Source organism: Rhinoderma darwinii, chromosome 3, assembly GCF_050947455.1.
Source record: "Rhinoderma darwinii isolate aRhiDar2 chromosome 3, aRhiDar2.hap1, whole genome shotgun sequence".
NCBI lineage: Eukaryota > Metazoa > Chordata > Amphibia > Anura > Rhinodermatidae > Rhinoderma > Rhinoderma darwinii.
The window spans coordinates 71450514-71469551 of NC_134689.1; the positions used below are offsets into that span (position 1 = coordinate 71450514).

The following is a 19038-nucleotide window of genomic DNA, read 5'->3' on the forward strand; positions in this document are numbered from 1 at the left end:
GCCGTACAGCCTCCCTGTGGATTCTGCCATAAAGTCCCCCTGTAGATAGTGCCATTCAGCCCCCTACCTCCCACTTGTAGACAGTGCCATACAGCCCCCACCTCCCCCTTGTAGACAGTGACATACAGCTCCCACCTCCCCCTTGTAGACCATGCCATACAGCCCCCACTTCCCCCTTGTACACAGTGTTATACAGCCCCCCACCTCCCCCTTGTAGACCGTGCCATACAGCCCCCCACCTCCCATTGTAGACATTGCCATACAGCCCCCACTTCCTCCTGTAGACAGTACCATACAGCCCCCACTTCCCCCTTGTAGACAGTGCCCTACAGCCCCCACCTCCCCTTTGTAGACAGTGCCCTCCAAACAAATAAAACTACAAATTATGCTCACCTAGGCCCATTCCCTGCTCCACAACAGACAGGATTTTAGGCCCACATGATCCAGTGACATCATCACGCCGGCCTGTCCCCGTGCCTGCTAGGCTGCAGTTCCAAATGGCCTGTAACCTAGTAAATGGCAGAGCAGGGAGATACCTCCCTGCTCTGCCATAGTGTTCAATAGTATCTGCATCCTAAGGACTCAGATACTGTTGAATTTAGAGTAAAGGGGAGGAAGCCTCCAGCTCACCGTTCCAGCACCCGACACCTTCGCCTCGCCCGGATCTCCACGACGGTCCGCGGCAAACAACAGTGGATTAGGAAAGAATTTGATCCAGCGCTGCAGGTATGTGATTTAAAAAGGATCTCGGTCCCACTTTTATTTGTATCAAAAATTTAAAATTCGATATCAGGTGCATTCAGGCATCAAGGCAGTATTTTGTAGGTATTCAGCGCCTACGCGTTTCAAGCACGACTAGTGCTCTTAATCATGGCATCCATTCACTACTTCTTTCCTAATCCACTACTGTTGAATTTAGCTTAGATACTGCTGTAGCTGCTAGCGGCGCCACCGGGTATGGGAGGGCCGTGCCGGCGGAGCGATTGTTAGTTCGCTTATGCAATACACTGCATTTTTTGTATTGCATTTATCTGTGCTCTAAAGGTATCTCCAGGCTTAATAATAGAACACTGATGGCAGACCTGGAGACCTTCAATAAGCCATGGCAGCTCCCTCCATCTGTCTAACCGCTCAGATGCTGTGGTCGCTAATGACTGTGGAATTTGAGGGGTACACCAGCTGGGGTCGGAATGTCAAATCTCGGCCGTTATAGTGAGGTGTCGACTGGAACATACAGTTGACATTCGCAGTTTTTGGAGTGAGCTAAGCACGAGTACATTCCATACTTTCCCATCCAACTTCCGCCATTCATATACGGTGGATGTCGGGAAGGGGTTAAATGAGACCTAATAGAATACATTTAGAAAGTTCCTTTTAAGGTTTCATAAAATAATGTAAAATAAATACATTTCTGTATGGAGATATGAAGCCCAACTTTCTTTTAGTGGGTCTCATTTCAGATTCTAATCTTTTTAACCTGCAACCCAATCCATTAAGACATGAATAACTAATTTGTAAGGTTTAGTCCACCATCACCCAAGAAAATAAGTGGCAAAATAATTTAATACAATATTTCCCATGTGCGTTGTTGACGGAAATATTTTTTGAATTGTGGCCCCTTCCCGACAAATTTTCGGAAAAGAAAATGGAAAAGTTAATTGGATTATGGGTACCTTTTTATGTCTGTAAGTACTATAAGCCAGGATGCATGCCATTTTTATGTGTTATGAGCAGTGTGACTGGAGTAATAAGAATAAGAATAATAATTTACAATTAAAATATATGGTAAAGATGCTAAATTTTGCTTTAGCTAATTATTTAACCAATATTTAGTCCAATGGTGCAGCTTCACGTTAAATACTGTTAGGCTATGTTCACACGGGGTATTTTGCCGAGTTTTTTGACGCGGAAACCGCGTCGCAAAACTCTGCAAAAACGGCCCGAGAACGCCTCCCATTGATTTCAATGGGAGGCGTTGGCGTCTTTTTCCCGCGAGCAGTAAAACTGCCTCGCGGGAAAAAGAAGCAACATGCCCTATCTTCGGGCGCTTCCGCCTCTGACCTCCCATTGACTTCAATGGGAGGCAGGAGAAAGCGTATTTCTCGCTGTTTTATGCCCGCGGCGCTCAATGGCCGCGGGTGAAAAACGGCGCGATAATCGCCGCGAAAATCGGCGTGCAGGGAGAGGAATATCTGCCTCAAAGTTCCAAACTGAATTTTGAGGCAGATATTCCTCCCCCAAAATACTCCGTGTGAACATAGCCTTACAAAGCCTGCTTGGTAGTATATTTTCAAAGATCCAAAAGCACATGTTTATTTTATATCCCTTGCTTTCTGTTATACAGGGGATGTAAGGAATGATATTTACATAACATTACTATGTGGAGATTTTGACAGAGCCACACAGAGGAATGTTGAAGTTATTATGTGTGTTTGTGATGAAGAAGGAAAAGTCCTGCCAGTAAGTATCTATATCTATCTCTGTAAGTATTTGAGTAAAGTTTATTGAATATGCCATAACAGAGGATATCTGGAAGGTGGCAATGCCCAGAGCCAAATAGAAAAAGGGTTATCGCTATAGCACTATACCACTATAGTATACAGTATATAGTACTAGCAGGGATAGACAAAGATAGCTGAGGGCGCCTTTGCAAGAAAATTGTGTAATGCCTTATTCACATGATCGTGTCCTATTTGTGTCCGCAAAAAATGGACCATATGTCCGTGTACGTTCTGTATGTCCATTTTTAATGTCCATATGTCATCTGTTTTTCTCCTCTTCCCACAGGAAGGTCACATGCTCACTTAGATGCCATTTTCTATTGCTTTTACAGGGTTGCCGATGGTTGTCATGGCAACCGGAGGCCAGACAATGGCCTCCGGCCGCCATGTACGGAAGCGCTGGTCCTCATAGGCTTCCTGTCAGAGTGACTGTCATGTCACAATGACAGTTGGAATATGTTACACTACATAGGTAGTGTAATGTATTCCAGCAGCGATGGAATAAAAAAAAAGGTAATAAAAATGTTTTAGAAAAGTGTAAATATAAGAGTTAAAAGTTACATAAACAAGAACTGCTTTTCTTCCTATAATAAGACTTTTATTATAGGAAAAAAATTAAACAGTTAAAAAAAGTACACATATTTGGTATCACTGCGTTCGGAACGACTCAAACTAAAAACGATAAAACTATAATATTACTAGTATAGAAAACCTGTTACATGAGTTTGCTAGCAAAAGGAATGCAGTGGTCTGTTTATATATATATATATATATATACATATATATATATATATATATATATATATATATATATATATATATATATATATATATACTCCCCATAACTGCCCCCACACTGTATAATGCCCCCATAGCCGCCCCCACACAGTATAATGCTCCCTATAGCTGCCCCCACACAGTATAATGCCCCCACACATGCCCCCACACAGTATAATTCCCCCCATAGCTGCCCCCACACAGTATAATGCCCCCCATATCAGCTCCTCCCAGAGTATAATGCCCCCATAGCTGCCCCCACAGTATAATTTCCCCCGATAGCTGCCCCTCAGTATAATGCCCCCCATAGCTGCCCCACACAGTATAATGTCCCCCATACATTCCCCCGCACAGCATAATGCCCCCCATAGCTTCCCCCACACAGCATAATGCCCCCCATAGCTTTCCCCTCACACAGCATAATGCTCCCCATAGCTGCCCCCACAGTATAATGCACCCTCCTCCCTCCCATACACAGTATAATGCCCCCTCCTCCCTCCCATACACAGTATAATGCCCCCTCCCTCCCATACACTGTATAATGCCCCCCCCCGCCCTCCCATACACCGTATAATGCCCCCCCGCCCTCCCATACACCGTATAATGCCCCCATATGTACGGACCAAATAGAAAAATAATAACATACATACTTACCTATCCCCGTTCCCACGACGGGTGGAGGATCCTTTGCCTCCTCTGCACTGGGCTCAGTGTGCTGTGAGTGGCTCGGAGAAGGCAGGCGCGATGTGACTGTCTGCACTGCGTCACTATCATCGCACAGAGCGGAGGAGGAGAAGGATCCTCCACCCGGCGGGGGTAACGGGGATAGGTAAGTATGTATGTTATTATTTTTCTATTAGGTCCGTACATATGGGGGCATTATACTGTGTATGGGAGGGAGATGGGGGCATTATAGCTACGCCACTAATCACTCAAATCTCCTTCCTCAGTCTTCTGGCTGTGGGCAGAGCTAACTGGTGGTTGAGCTTCGGACAACACGTCCTTCTCGGTTATATAATAGATTTTTTTCCGCATGGTGAACACCGCAAAAAAAACAAGTAAAAAACTATGCCAGAATCACAATTTTTTTTGGTCACCATCCCTCCCAAAATTTAGAATAAAAAGTGATAAAAATGGCGCATGTAGCCCAAAATAATACCAATAAAAACTACAACCCATCCTGCAAAAATCAAGCCCTTACACAGAATTTTTGACTGAAAACTAAAAAAAACGTATGGCTCTCAGAATATGGTGACACAAAGAAAGTTATTTTATAAAAAAGTGATTTTATTGCGTAAAACATAAAAAAAATCTACGTAAAGTATGGTATCACCGTAATCGTACCGACCCGCAGAATAAACTAAAATTGTAATTTATAGCCCAGGGTGAACACTGTAAAAAAAAAAAAGAATAAAAAAACATTGTCAGAATTGATGGTTTTTGGTCATCTTGTTGCCAAAAAATTAAATAAAAAGTGATAAAAAAAAAATCACATGTACCCCACAATGGTATCAATGAAAACTACAAATTGTCCCGCAAGAAATAAGCCCTCACACAGCTCCGCTGGTGAAAAAATAGAATCGTTCCGGCTCGCAGAGTATGGCGACGCAAAATGTGCAGAGTGTTCCAAAAGCGGTTAAGACACTGGCCACATATCTGCGGATTATTATTTATTTATCCCATTATTATACCCTTTTATTATGCCCTGATGTACTCTGCATAGCTTACATGTGCCCCCACATTATAAACTGAAATACCAGTTAAACTCCAAACATATCTACTACTAAGCAAAGTCTGCGCTCCAAAAGCCAAATGACACTCCCTTTCTTCTGAGCCCTACAGCGTGCCCAAACAGAAGTTTATGTCCACAGATATGGCATTGCCATAGCCGGGAAAACCAGATTAAAATTTTATGAGGTATTTGTCTTCCGTGGCACAAACTGGGCACAACATATTGTGCACTAAAATGGCGTATCAGTAGAGAATTGTAATTTTCACTCTGCACCATCCGCCGCGCATTAACCTCTTCGCGCACTACAACCAGTGGCGGATTAAGTAGACCATAGGCCCTGGGCTGTTCCCCAAACTTGGGCACCCCTTCCCCACCGCCGCTCTGCCGTGTCTATAGTAAACACCTTTTTGTTCGAGCATTGACAAATGGGTGTTACGATTCCCCTTGTCAAAGGGCTGTGTCCCAACATACTGACAGTCTCCAACCATCGCTGACAGTATCACACTTCCTCTTGACAATGGGAATGGTAGCACTCATTTGTCTATTAGTCCTGGGTACACAAAGATATGCAGAATACAAGGATTTCCTACAACAGACATGTCAGGAGAAGGGACAGATCCCCTATAGATCCAGTGACTCACAGGAGATGTCTTCTCTGATGGGAGTAGTTTTCTTTTCTTCTCCATCTGACGCAGACCGTTATGGCGACTTCTACTGATGTGACATCTTTGCCCATCACTTCTGCAGCCATTTCCAGCCTCTATAGGAACACACACATATAGACACCAAGGCCCAGAACCATACATTAAAGGGGTTGTCCGGGCACAGGCCGTTTTTTATACTGATGATCTATCGACAACCAGTTTTACACAAATAACCCTTCTATGGGGAAATCTTCTGTCCTCTACTGTATGTGTAGTGGAAAGCACATTGTTATGTTTACACTGTGTGTAAATAGATCATTAACCCCTTAAAGGGAACCTGTCACCAGCATTTCACCTATTAAACCGAGTATACCTGGTGGTAGTGGGTGAAAAATCATTTCTATATAACCTATAATTGTCTTCTTAGTCGGCTCTGTAGCTTTTGTATTTAGCTTTTTAGTGTTCCCACACACCGTATGCTAATGAGCAGAAAAGAGTCAGATCTTCATTTGAAAAGAGTCAAATCTTCGTTTGGAAAGAGTCATATCTTCATTCCTCCAGTCTTTCCAAGTTTACTTCGCCTCCTTACTTTTGATTGACAGCTCCTCGCCTTCCCCCAGCACACAAAATCCTGCGCTTGTGCATTGATGTCCTCTTTTGGTGTGTGCGCACAAAGGGACACCGCATAATTACGATAAAAGGCGCAAAACGTTTGCAGACCGATATTTACAGTCGGAAGAGGAGTTTAGGAGCGGGGATAACGGCAATGAACTTTTTATAGAAGCGGCCAGTGAGGGAGAAGTAAAGTTCAATAGGTGAAATGCTGGTGACAGGTTCCCTTTAAGGACGCAGCCACTTTTGGACTAAATGACAAAGCCTCATTTTTTAAATCTGACATGTGTCACTTTATGTGGTAATAACTCCAGAATGCTTTTACCTATCCAAGCGATTCTGAAATTATTTTCTCGTGACATATTGTACTTTATGTTAGTGAAAAAATTTGGTAGATAAATTCAATATTTTTTGTGAAAAACACCAAAATTTAGAGAAAATTTGCAAAATTAAGCATTTTTCTAAATTCAAATGTATCTGCTTGTAAGACAGATAGTTATACCACACAAAATAATGACTAGTTAACATTTTCCATATGTCTACTTTATGTTTGCATCATTTTTTGAACATCCTTTTATTTTTCTAGGACGTTACAAGGCTTATAAGTTTATCAGCAATTTCTCACATTTTCAAGAAAATTTAAAAAGGCTATTTTTTTAGGGAAGGGAACAGTTCAGATCTGAAGTAGCTTTGAGGGCCTTATATATTAGGAACCCCCACAAATCACCCCATTTTTAAAACTTCACCCCTTAAAGTATTCAAAACAACATTTAGAAAGTTTCTTAATCCCTTATGTGTTTCACAGGAATTAAAGCAAAGTGGAAGGGAAATTTGCAAATTTCATTTTTTTTGCAGAAATTCCATTTTAATCCATTTTTCCTGTAATACAGAAGGTTTTTCGTAGAGAAACACAACTGAATATTTATTGCCCAGATTCTGCAGTTTTTAGAAATATCCCACATGTGGCCCTATTGTGCTACGTGCCTGAAACAAAGGCCCCAAAAGCAAAGGAGCACTTAGTGGATTTTTTGGCCTACCTTTTCTTAAATTATATTTCAGGCACCATTTCAGGTTAGAAGAGGTCTTGTGGTGCAAAAACAAAGAACCCCCCCCCCCCCCCAAAGTGACTCCATTTGGGAAACTACACCCCTAGAGGAATTGATCTAGGGGTTTAATGAGCATTTTGACCACACAGGTATTTCATAGATTTCATTAGAATTGGGCAGTGAAAATGAAAAATGACATTATTTTCCAATAAGATGTAGCTTTACCTCAGAATTTTTAATTTTTTTCAACAAAAAAATTAGAAAAAGCACCCCAACATTTGTAAAGCAACTTCTCCAGAGTACTGAAATACCCCATATGTGGTAATAAACCACTGTATGAATACACATGAGGGCTCAGAAGTGAAGGAGCGCCATTTGGCTTTTGGAGAGCAGATTTTGCTGGATTGGTTTTTCTGCACCCAAAAAGTGACTCCATTTGGCAAACTGCACCCATTGAGAAATTCATATAGGGGTGTAGTGAGCATTTTGACCCCACAGGTGTCTCATAGATTTTATTAGAAAATGGCAGTGAAAATGAAAAATTACCTTATTTTCCAATAAGACGTAGCATTTGTTCAACATTTTTCATTTTCTTAACAAATAAAAGAGAAAAAGCACCATAACATTTGTAAAGCATTCTCTGTAGAGTAAGGAAATACCCCACATGTGGTCATAAACTGCTATTTGGACACACAGCAAGGCTCTAAAGGGAAGGAGCGCCATTTAGTATTTGGAGAGGAGATTTTACAAGATTAGTTTTTTGACACCATGTTGCATTGAGCTATAGTACCAGTACAGTGGTACCCTGAAAACTTACCCCATTTTGGAAACTAGATCCCTCAAAGACTTTATCTAGGGGTGTAGTGAGCATTTTGACAAGTGTTTTGCAAAAATGAGTAAACAATAGATGTTGCAAATTGAAAATTGCTGTTTTCCACAGATATGCCATTTCAGTGCCCAATGTGTTGTGCCCAGCTTGTACCACCGTAGACACACATCCCATAAATTGTTCAGCAGGTTCTCCAGAATACAGTAATACCCCATATGTGTTCATAAATTGCCATTTGGGCACACTGCCAGGCTCAGTTGGACCACCATTTGGCTTTTGAAGCAAAGATTTTGCGTGGTGTTTTACTGGTATTTCAGCTTATAATGTGGGGGCATATGTAAGCTGGGCGGAGTACATCAGGGTATATGTAAGCTGGGCGGAGTGCAACAGGTCATAAATAGGATGATGTAATAATGGGGTGAATGAATAATCCATGGATTATCTGCACTCCTATTTATTGCATTTTTTGGGAGATGAGGAAACAAAAAAACAGCCATTCTAGCACGTTTTTTTTTTTTTATGTTTTACAGTGTTCACCGTGCAGTATAAACAACATGTTAACTTTATTCTGGGTCGATACGATTACAGCGACACCAAATTTATATTGTTTTTTTTACATTTCACTACGTTCCCACAATAAGAATACTCTTTTCTAAAAAAATCATGTTTTAGTGTCGCTATTTTCTGACAGCCATAACTTTTTTATTTTTTAGTTGATATCGCTGCGGGAGGGCTTGTTTTATGCGTGACGAACTGTAGTTTCTATTGGTACCATTTTGCATTACTTGCAACTTTTTGATCACATTTTACTCCATTTTTTTTAGACAAGATGACCAAAAAAGAAAATGCTGTCATTGTTTTTTCTTAAAAATTTTTACGGTGTTCACCGTGCGGTAAAAATAATGTGACATTTTTATAGATCAGGCCGTTCCGAACGTGGCGATACTTATTATGTATAGTTTTTTTTAATGTTTTCATTTTTTTTTCTAATAATAAAGGAGTTGATCAGGGAAACAGAGCGATTGTTGTTTTTATTAGTTAAAACTTTTACTTTTTTCATTTTTTTTTTACACTTACCTGGGGACTTGAAGATCTGGTCTTCTGATCCCCGGTACAATATACTGCACTACTTATGTAGTGCAGTGTATCGTAACTGTCATTCTTCATCTGACAGTTAGCCTATTACGTCATGCCTCAGGCAGGACCTAATAGGCTTCTGTACCTGGGCAACCAGGAAGCCTAGCAATGGATTCCTGGTTGCCATAGCAACCATCGCCACCCGCGATCTATCTCAGGGGGGCCAGGGGGGTACAGAGGGAGCGTCCTCCCTCTGTCAACCACTTCAATGCGGCGGACGCCATTGACAGCCGCATTGAAGGGGTTAAATGGCTGCGATCGGCGGTAACTGTCATCGCAGCCATTGCAGCGAGATGTCAGCTGTGTATGACAGCTGACAGCCGCTGAAGATAAAGCGCGCACAGCTCCTGTGCTCGCTTTATCCACAGGGCGTGACTGTACGCCCGTGTGCGGGAATGCACTTTGAATTTGGACGTACAGTCACGCCCAAAAGCGGGAACGGGTTAAAGGGTAACTAAACTTTCAAAAAACTTCTGACAGGTCATAGTAACTTGTCAGAAGTTTTGATCAGTGGGGGTCTGAGCACTGAGACCCCCACCGATCACTAAAACTAAGCTGCAGGAGCAGTCGGGTGAGCGCTGAGCTGCTTCTTTTCTGATTGGCTTTTCTCTGAAATTCGAGCAATTGGTGTACGGGCTCAATAGAATATCTATGAGCCCGTACACCAAGTGTTAGGCTTTCTGAAAAAAGAAGCGAAGCAGGGCTTCTGCTGCTTCATTTTAGCGATCGATGGGGTTCTCAGCGCTCGGACTCCCACCAATCAAAACTATGCCATATGTATGCACAACAGGAGCAGGAGTTCCAGGGTCAATACCTCTGTGGCGGATGTGAGCATGTTGTTCACCTGGAAGCTCGCATTAGAGATCTGGAGGAGCAAAATTCAACACTGAGGGTGATAGACAATCTTGAGCGGAGCATGCTGCTCTCTGAGCACGCAGTTAGTGGAGTAGATCTGGAGGGTGAAGACATGGGTCAGCAGGACCAGGCAAGAAGCTGGGTTCATGTAGTTAGGGGCAGTAGAAAGGAGCAAGAAAAGGAAGGCCAATCCTGTTTCTGTTATGCCAAGCAAAATTGCCATGTTGGGTGATGATGCGAGGGTGTCGGTCTCAGAAATGGCAGCCGTAGTGAATACTAATCTCCCTAACAGTCAGGAGAACAGCCCAGTTAGTAGTCGGCGGGATTGTAATGCAGGTAAGGCAAGACAATTAGTAGTTGTAGGGGATTCTATAATCAGGAAGACGGATAGAATAATTTGTTGCCGAGACCGCCTCAACCGAATGGTTTGCGGTCTCCCTGTTGTCAGGGTTCGGCATGTGGAGGAACGGGTGGATACATTTCTGGGAGGGGCTGGTGATGATCCTGCTGTCGTGGTCCATGTGGGAACCAATGACGGAATACATGGTAGGTGGAGGAGCCTTAACCCCTTAAGGACACAGCCTGTTTTGGCCTTCAGGACACAGCCGATTTTTTTCAAATCTGACATGTGTTACTTTATGTGGTAATAACTTGGGAATGCTTTCACCTAGACAAGCTATTCTGAGGTTTTTTTATCGGAACATATTGTACTTGATGTTAGTAAAAAAAAAAAATGTCGATAAATTCACTATTTATTTGTGAAAAACACCAAAATTTAGAGGAAATGTGTAAAAATTAGCATTTTTCTTAATTTAAATGTATTTGCTTGTAAGACAGATAGTAATACCACACAAAATAGTTACTAGTTAACATTTCCCATATGTCTACTTTATGTTTGCATTGTTTTTTGAACGTCCTTTTATTTTTCTAGGACGTTACAAGGCTTAGAACTTCAGCAGCAATTTCTCACATTTTCAAGAAAATTTCAAATTTACAGGGCCAGTTCACTTTTGAAGTGGCTTTGGGGGCCTTATATATTAGAAAGTCCCCATAAATCACCCCATTTTTAAAAAAAGCACCCCTCAAAGTATTCAAAACAGCATTCAAAAAGTTTCTTAACCCTTTAGGCGTTTCACAGGAATTAAAGCAAAATAGATGTGAAATTTACTCATTTAATTTTTTTGTGCCAAAATTAATTTGTAATAAAAACATTTAGTACCATGGAAGGTTTTAGCCAAGAATTGCAACTCCATATTTATTACCCTGATTCTACAGTTTTTAGAAATATCCCACATGTGGCCCTAGTTTCCTCTTGGACGGAAACATGGACCTCAGAAGCAAAGCAGCACTCAGTGGATTTTGGGGCCTCCTTTTTTTAGAATATATTTTAGGCACCATGTCAGGTTTGAAGAGGTCTTGTGGTGCCAAAACAGTGGAAAGCCCCCAAAAGTGACCCCCATTTTGGAAACTACACCCCTCAGGAAAATTATTGAGGCGTATAGTTAGCATTTTGACCCCACAGGTTTTTGGCTAAATTTATTGAAAATAGTCTGTAAAATTGAAAATCCACCTTTTTTCTAAAAAAAACTTAGAATTTTTGAATATTTACAAGGAGTAAAGGAACCACAAGGTTTGTAAAGCAATTTCTCCCGATTACGGCAATACTTCATATGTGGTAATACACTGCTGTTTGGACTCACGGCAGGGCTCAGAAGGGAAACAGCGCCATTTGTATTTTGGAGCACAGATTTTGCTGGAATGATTTTTGGTGCTATGTCGCGTTTGCAACGTCCTGGAGGGACCAAAACAGTGGAAACTCCCAAAAAGTGACCCCATTTTGGAAACTACACCCCTCAAGGAATTTTCTTAGGGGTATAGTTAGCATTTTGACCCACAGGTTTTTTGCTGACTTTAGTGGAATTAGGCCGTGAAAATGAAAATCTAAATTTTTTCTAATAAAATGTTTAAATGTTTATTTTTACAAGGCATAAAGGAGAAAAACCACCCCAACATTTGAAAAGCAATTTTTGCAGATTACGGCGATACCCCATAATACCTCATAAACTGCTGCTTGGACACACGGCAGGGGTCAAAAGGGAAAGAGAACCATTTGGAGCTCAAATTTAGCTGGAATGGTTTTCAGGTGCCATGTCAAATTTGCTAAGTGCCTGCGGGATCAAAACAGTAGGAACCCCCCAAAAGTGACCCCATTTTGGAAACTACACCCCTTAAGGAATCTATCTAGGGGTATAGTAAGCATTTAGAAACCACTGGTCTTTTGCTAAATTTATTGGAATTAGGCCATGAAAATGAATATCAGCATTTTTTCCACTAAAAAGTTGAATTTTTTCATTTTCACAAGGGATAAAGAGGAAAAAGCACCCCAACGATTATAAAGCAATTTCTCCTGAGTACGGCAATACCCCATATGTGGTAATAAACTGCTGTTTGGACACACCACAGGGCTCAGAATGGCAAGAGCTATATTTGGCATGCAGATTTTGCTGGCTTGGTTTTTGGGCTCCATGTCGCATTTGCAAAACCCTGACGTACCAGAGTACCGTAGAAGTCCCCAAGAAGTGACCCCATTTTGGAAACTACACCCCTCAAGGCATTTAATGTTTGCCTGGACATATGACAGAGCTCAGAAGTGAAGAGCAACATGGGCATTTGAGGTCCATTTTGGTGATTTTCACAGCATTGGTCCACAATTGCAGGGCTCTGAGGTAAAATAGTAAAACAAAGCCCCAAGTAGTGACCCCTATTTTGGAAAAGACACCCCTTGAGGCATTTTAAGGGGTAAATTGAGCATTTTGCCCCCACAGGTGTATTTCCATCAGTAATTAATGTGCAGCAGATGGTGCAAAGTGAAAATTGCAATTATGCATTTTTAGTGCGCAATATGTTGTGCCCTGTTTGTGTCACCGAAGACACACATCTTGTAAACTGCTAAGCTGGTTCCCCCAGGTATGGCGATTCTATATATGTGAACGTAAACTGCTGTTTGGGCACGCTGTAGGGTTCAAAAGGGAGGGAGCGGCATTTTGAGTGCTTAATAAATAATATTTCAGAGATATGTGGCCGAAGTCGCACTGATAAATGGGGCCAGACGTTATCAGCTTTTGGACACTCTGCATATTATCTGTCACTATATTCTGAGAGACAGAACTATTTTTATTTTTCAGTCAATAAAGCTGTGTAAGGGCTTGTTTTTTGCGGGACGGGTTGTAGTTTTTATTGGTACCATTTTGGGGTACATGCGACTTTATGATCACTTTTTATTCCATGTTTTGTGAGGGGTGGTGATAAAAATAAAATAGTGACTCTGGCGTTTTTGTTTGGGGGTTTTTTGCGGCGTTCACCGAGCGAGAAAAATAATATTATAGTTTTTATAGTTTGGGTCGTTAAGAACGCGGCGATACCAAATATGTGTACTGCTTTTAACATTTTCACTTTTTTTCAATAATAAAAGGCTTATAGGAAAAAAGGCAGTGTTTGTTTTTATTAACTTGAAACTTTTAGTTTTACACTTTTATCAACTTTTTTTTTTTGTCCCACTAGGGGACTTGAGGTCCTGCGTCTCTGATCTTTACTCTAATGCATTGCACTACCCACATAGTGCAATGCATTAGAGCGGTCAGTCATTCACTGACATCAAGCCTATTAGGTCCCGTCTGTGGGCGAGGCCTAATAGGCTATCGCACGTGGCAGACCAGTAGGCCATTATTAGGCCTCCGGTTGCCATTGCAGCGATTCGTCACAATAACATTGCGTCAATATCGATTGCTACAAACCACTAAGATGCCACGATCGCGGCATCTGAGGGGTTAATGGCAGGGATCGGAGCTAGCTCCATTCCCTACCATTACAGCACGGTGTCAGCTGCAACATATAGCTGACACCAACGGCTGATGTCGCAGCCTCAGCTTCTGAGCCTGCGCCATCTTGAAATTGTGGCCGGACGCCTTTTAGGCCCGCCTCTGGGCGGGACCTAGCAGGCTTCCATACTTGGCAGAAGGGAGGCCATTGTTAGGCTCCCGGTCTGCCGGAGCAATCATCGGAACCCTGCGATTTCATTCAGTTCCGATCTGCTTGTAAACACCAAAGATGCAGCTCTCGGTTTTGAGGGCTGCATCTAAGGGGTTAATCGGCCGGATCGGAGGCTAGCTCCAGTCCTGGCTTTGAAGCAGTGATAGCGTTAAGCTATCACTGCTTTAAAATGGTCTTCAGGCGTGTCTGCTGACACAGTGCCCTGTTAATGCTGTGACGTAATAGTCCGTCAGTTTGCGTTAACAGGACAACTCCTGTGACAGACTATTACGTCACATAGCGGGAAGGGGTTAAGAATAATTTAAAATAACTAGGCTACAAGCTGAAGAGAAGGACCTCCAAGGTTGTATTCTCTGGAATACTGCCTGTGCCATGCGCATCACAGGAAAGACAGTGGGAGCTCAGGGAGTTAAATGCATGGCTTAAGACTTGGTGTAGAGGAGAAGGCTTTGGGTTCCTAGAGCACTGGGCTGACTTTTCATTTGGGTACAAACTGTATTCTGCAGATGATTTGCACCTAAATGGAAGGGGGTCTGCTGTGCTGGAGGAAAGAATTCTAGCAAGGGTGGTGGAGTATTTAAACTAGGGCTGAGGAGAGAGGTCAATGTAAAAAATAAAGGGGTAGTTAGATTAGAGAGGAGTCAGACTATATTGGTGGGGGAAGAAATAGACTGTGGGGAGAGGACTAGGCAACAGGATAAGGAAATCCTCTGGTTACAAAATAACATTGAAGATTAAAATGCCAAAATAATTTCAAATAATCACATTTCTGATATCGAACGTGACAAATTGAAATGCAAGTTAACGTGTATATTCACAAAAGCCAGAAGTCTAGCAAGCAAAATGGAGGAACTAGAGGCCTTTCTACTGGAGGAACATACAGATATAGTTGGTGTTGCTGAAATATCTCTAGACTCTTCACATGACTGGACTGTGAATCTACAGGATTTTACACTGTTTCGGAAAGACAAGGCAAATAGGAAAGGTGGTGGTGTATGTCTATGTTAGAATTGATATGAAGGAGAGTGTGAAAGGGACAAAAGTGGGTGAAGATTGTGAGGAGATTGAAACCTTGTGGGTGGAATTACAAAGGTAAAACACTGAAAAAAAAAACAAAAAAACTGTTGTAACCTAAAGACCCCCAAATATAACTGAGGAGATGGAAGGTCAGCTATATAAACAGATGGAGCGGGCTGCACAGGCGGGTACTGTAGTGATAATGGGAGATTTTCATTACCCAGATATTAATTGGTATCATGGTTTGGCTACTACTGCCAAGGGGAGACATTTCCCCAACCTGTTGCAGGAAAATTGGATTGCCCAGCTTGGGGAAGACCCGACTAGAGGTGAAGCTCTGTTGGATCTGGTCATTTCAAACACTACAGAGCTTGTTGGGAATGTTATGGTTTTTAAAAACTTTGGTAACAGTGAACAATATATAGTTGCATTTTACTTAGAGTTCTTAAATAACTTAGTGCAGTTATTTCTGACCCCTTCTTCATAATATTCAGAGATTCTCTAGTGACTGGTATGGTGCCAAGGTACTGGCGTAGGGCAAATGTGGTGCCTATTTTCAAAAAGGGCTCTAGGTCTTCCCAGGGTAATTATAGATCAGTAAGCTTAACATCCTTTGTGGGAAAAATATGTGAGGGGATATTGAGGGACTATATACAGGAGTATGTGACAAAAAATAGTATTATAAGTGACAGCCAGCACGGTTTTACTAAGGACAGAAGTTGTCAAACCAACCTGATTTGTTTTTATGAAGAGGTGTGTAGAAGCCTAGACAGAGGGGCCGCTGTGGATATTGTGTTTTTGGACTTTGAAAAGGCATTTGACACTGTCTCTCATAGACGTCTAATGGATAAATTAAGGACTAATAGGTTTAGAAAATATAGTTTGTAATTGGATTGAAAATTGGCTCAAGGACCATATCCAGAGAGTTGTGGTCAATGATTCTTACTCTGAATGGTCCCCGGTTTGAAGTGGTATACCCCAGGGTTTCATGCTGGGACCACTATTTATTAATGATATAGAGGATGGGATTAATAGCACTATTTCTATTTTTGCAGAGGGCACCAAGCTATGTAGTATTGTTCAGTCTATGGAGGATGTTCGTAAATTGCAAGCGGATTTGGACACACTAAGTGTTTGGGCATCCACTTTACAATTATCTACATTAAACCTCATTTGCAAAGTTATGCATCTGGGTACCAACAATCTGCATGCATCATATGTCTTAGAGGGAGCTACACTGAGAAAGTCACTTGTTGAGAGGGATCTGGGTGTACTTGTAAATCATAAACTAGATAACAGCATGCAATGTCAATCAGCTGCTTCTAAGGCCACCAAGATATTGTCGTGTATTAAAAGAGGCATGGACTCGCGGGACAGGGATATAATATTACCACTTTACAAAGCATTAGTGAGGCCTCATCTAGAATATACAGTTCAGGCTTTATTCAGACGAACGGGAAAAACGTCCGTGCAACGCGCGTGATTTGCACGCGCGTTGCATGGACCTATATTTATCTATGGGGCCGTGCTGACATGTCCGTGATTTTTCCTCAGCGTGAGTCCGCTGAAAAAAAGTCACAACATGTCCGTTCTTTCGTCGTTTTTCGCGCATCACGCACCCATTGAAGTCAATGGGTGCGTGAAAACCACGCATGCCGCACGGAAGCACTTCCGTGCGTACTGCGTGATTCGCGCAAGAGCTGTCAAGCTCTGAATGTAAACAGAAAAGCACCACGTGCTTTTCTGTTTACAAACATCCAAACGGAGTGTCTTTGAGATGAGCGAACCCGTACAACCGAACCGAACTTCACCGGGTTCGGCCGAACTCGTTTTGACCGAACCCGGCAAATAAATTTCCGGTACGCGACGTCAGGAGATAGTCACTGTCCAGGCTGCTGAAAGAGTTAAACTGTTTCAGCACCCTGGACAGTGACTATTTACTGACGTCGACTAGCCTCATCTCTATAAATCACGCAGCCGCGCATCATACACTGATGACACACGGAGCTGAAAAGTGGTTTTTGCGCGTGCATAACGCCGCGTTTTTGCCACGCTCGTGTGAATCCAGCCCAAGTTCTAATCTCCAATTCATACAAAGGATGCCCTGGAGTTGGAAAAAATAAAAAGAAGAGCAATGAAGCTAATAAGGGGCACGGAGAATTTAAGTTATGAGGAAAGATTAAAATAATTAAACCTATTTAGCCTTGAAAAGAGACGACTAAGGGGGGGAGGTGACATAATTAACTTATATAAATTTATGACAAAAAACAAGGGGGCACTCCCTCCATCAGGAAAATAAAGGTTCAATCTGCCGAGGCAACAAGCCTTCTTTACTGTGAGAACTGTGGAATAGTCTACCGCAGGAGATGGTCACAGTAGCTATAGTAGATGGCTTTAAAAAAGGCATAGATGATTTCCTAGAATGAAAAAATATCAGCTCCTTTGTGAATGTGTAGAATTTTTGTTTCATCACTTCCCTTTGTCCCATCCATTGTTTGAACTTTATACACAAGGAAGAACAAGGAGTATAGAAGCCATATAATAAAATAAACCTTTATTACATAAGTTATACACATAACACAGAAGAATTTAAAAAAAGGTACAGTTGGAAAGAGTGACTCTGTGAAATTTCCAATGCAGAAGGGCAGGCTCAGTTAATCAAGTATAAAAATACAGGAAAGTTACCATTGGCATGTGTGAACAGGGGCAAACATAGATACTAAAGAGCATGACATGATATAAATGTACAGGAATACAAAAAAGAAACACAGTATAATGCATGTGCGAGTCTCTAAGTCGTATCCTATAGTAAGCAATGTAAGGCAGTCAACATGCAATCTCATGATTTGTAAAGTATGCAAGTATAACCCAAATGCAAAAGGGTATCTTACCCATAATGAGGTGTATTTGGAGCCTGACGGACGTATGGAAAACCCCAACGCGCGTTTCGCGGTGTGCTTCCTCAAGGGGTATACAGTGTCTGGTGCAGGGCAGCCTTAAATGCTGTAGAGAACAGGTGTATGCGATATCACCTGATCCAAGGAGAGTGCAGCGCATATCTCCCGCCGGCAACCGGATGTGAGACATGCCCCACTTCCAAGCCCCAGCGCCGTAGCGCATATCCAGGGTCCCCGACGCGTACAGGGAACCCGGACATGCGCAGTGCGCTACAAGGGCGGGAACGGGGCGTCAACACAGCGGTGACGAACGGGAGAGACGCGCTTCTCATTGGACGAGGGACAAAACGGAAAGGTAAGAGAATCCTATAGGTCAGTTTTGTGTTCTGAGTGGATATCATATGTGTTGTGTCAGTTTACAATTCTATGAGAAACAAGGAGTGTATGCATGCACGAATAGGAGTGAATGCATAAGTAATTGTGATCAAAGAAGGAATGACACATTGTACTCCCTTCACAGAAGAGATAGAGTGTCTTGAATATGTGGGTATACAGTGATTACCGCTGACTCAGTTACGAACATGTGAACACAAATTTTATGCACAATGTGACAAGATAAAATTCACAAATAAAACTACATCATATTGATACCCCATAATTGTACAGGGTAAGTGAACAACAAGCATTTATAATAAGTGGGTAAGGCCGAATGTTTCCAATAATAAATTGTACACATGGGGCTGACTAGAGAAATAGATAAAAAGAGAAAGTGAGAAATACATTATCTCAATACATAAAATGGTGGAAAATACGCTGTCATAAAAAGTAGAAACATGCCCTAAGAAAAGGGGACTATTATCAATACATCATAGAGCATAAGAAGGAATTGGTGACACTATACACAACAGATATTTCCTCTCCATCAATGCTTCGACCAGGAT

The 19038-nt window shown here is 42.0% G+C and overlaps 1 protein-coding gene across 1 annotated transcript in view; it reads left to right on the plus strand.

Annotated features, from left to right (window-relative positions):
- The window catches only part of DOCK2 (dedicator of cytokinesis 2), a 963684-nt gene that overhangs the window by 200807 nt on the left and 743839 nt on the right, over positions 1–19038 (plus strand). Inside the window, exon 14 of the mRNA XM_075859372.1 lies at positions 2345–2460. Within this exon, the coding sequence (XP_075715487.1) occupies positions 2345–2460 (116 nt within the window). The remainder of the gene's footprint in view (positions 1–2344; positions 2461–19038) is intronic.